This window comes from Malurus melanocephalus, unplaced genomic scaffold (genome assembly GCF_030028575.1).
Source record: "Malurus melanocephalus ecotype Western Australia unplaced genomic scaffold, MMel_1.1 scaffold_1166, whole genome shotgun sequence".
NCBI lineage: Eukaryota > Metazoa > Chordata > Aves > Passeriformes > Maluridae > Malurus > Malurus melanocephalus.
The window spans coordinates 10909-12747 of NW_026624398.1; the positions used below are offsets into that span (position 1 = coordinate 10909).

General features: G+C 38.3%; 1 protein-coding gene across 1 annotated transcript in view; it reads right to left on the minus strand.

Annotated features, from left to right (window-relative positions):
* LOC130586475 (F-box/LRR-repeat protein 20) overlaps window positions 1-1839 on the minus strand; it is a 38745-nt gene that overhangs the window by 4794 nt on the left and 32112 nt on the right. Inside the window, exons 11-12 of the mRNA XM_057387280.1 lie at window positions 1782-1826; window positions 535-624 (exon numbers count right to left, since the gene is read on the minus strand). Of these exons, the coding sequence (XP_057243263.1) occupies window positions 535-624; window positions 1782-1826 (135 nt within the window). The remainder of the gene's footprint in view (window positions 1-534; window positions 625-1781; window positions 1827-1839) is intronic.

Genomic DNA, 1839 nt, shown 5'->3' on the forward strand with positions numbered 1-1839 from the left:
ACAGCGGGAGGGGTCCCTGCCAATGGGATTGGGATGATCTTTAGGGTCCCTTCCATCCCAAACCATTCTGTGATTCCAAGGATTCCCAGAGGGATGAGACCCACAGGGTGGCACGGGAATCCCAGAGCACCTGTGCTGYCCAAGAACCCACCTTTGGGACGATTTTTTGGGGGAATTCAGTTGGGAAGTCCTTGAGGAGGAAGCAGGGCCTGGAATTTGCTTTCCTGAGGGATGACTGCACTGGAGAACCCAAATTCCCAAACCTTCCCAGAAATTCAGCCCCAAAGGAACTTTCCAGAGGCACAGAACATTCCAGCTCTCAGCTGCCCCACATTCCTCTCCCCCAAATGGACTGACAGCTCCTGGGCACAAAGATTCCACTGGGAATTCTGCTCCAGGGAAAATGCCCCAAACCCTTTCTGAGGTGTAAAATTCCTGTGAGCAGCAGGGACAGGAGCTCTTCAGGGTCARGTTTCCAGCAGAATTCTTCCACAAATCAGGGAATGTTTAAAATCCCTTTGTTTAAAGAAAAAAAAAAATGCTGGAAGTGTCCTTTGGAATACTCACCAGGACCTGAAGCCGTGGACAGTGTATGGAAAGCTGGATTAGCGTGCTGTCTGTTATCTGGAAAATATATTGGTATTTATAAATATAAATTTATTCTAAAAACATATTTATTTGAAATATTTTTATAATATTTAAATATTTTAAATATATTTTAAATATATTTTAAATATATTTTAAATACTTAAATATTTAAAAATATATTTTAAATATGATTTTTAATATAATTTTTTTTTAAACAATTTTTAGAAAATGAAATAGATTTATTATTTTCTTCTGGAAAAGAAGGAAAAACACCTTTCATATCAGTGCTGGGCACATAGGATGTTTGGGGTTGTTCCTGGTTTTCTTTAGGAACAAATCCCACATATGGTTCCTAATCCCAAAACCCCCAGGGAGCTGCCTGGGATGGATTTGTGCCATGGCCCAGTTTTGTTTCTCCCTTTTTAGGATTAATTTATTCTCTTTAGGGTTAATTTCCAGTCCCTTCCCTCTGACATTTTCCAATTTCCTAAAAATCTGGAGAACTTTTGAGTGGTTTTCCAAAAAATTTGGGGATTTTTCCAGTAGTTTTCCTAAAAATTTGGGGCTTTTTCCTGAAAATTCWGGGKTTTTTTTWAAAAAAATAGGGGATTTCTAAAAAGAATTTGGGTGTTTTTCAAAAAAATGTGGGGGTTTTCAAAAAAATTTGGGGATTCCTGAATTTCTGGACAATTTATGGGATCAAGCTGTTCCAGGAAGCACAATCCCATTACCTCCCATCTTGGGCTCAATTTCCAATCCTCAGGTTTGGGRATTTTTCATGGAATTTTGAGTCAATTCCACCTTTTTCTCCTATAAATTCTGCAGCCCAGTTTGATTTCAATCCCCTAAAATCGCTGCTGTTCCACAATTTGCTCACAGTTTTCCAAAATTGGTGAAATTCCCGTTATTTTCAGCAACACAAGCTTTTTCTCTGGGATTTTCTCTCCCAAATCTGGGATTTTTTTTCCTCTCAAATCCATTATTTGACCTGGTATCTTTTACTGTTAAATATTTATTATTTCAAGCATCATTTCCATGGAATCCAAACCAAGGATAAAACCTCATTTCCAGTATTTTCCTCTCCAAATCCAGCCACTTTCACTGCTAAGGGTTCTACATTAAATTCTAATTTGGAGAAAATTTCCTAATTTTCCACCCATTTTCATTCCCAATGCAAAGATGGCRTTTTTTACCTGGACACACTCTTCCAGATCCATTTTTTCAAGCTCATGGCAGTTCTAGGAATAAAGA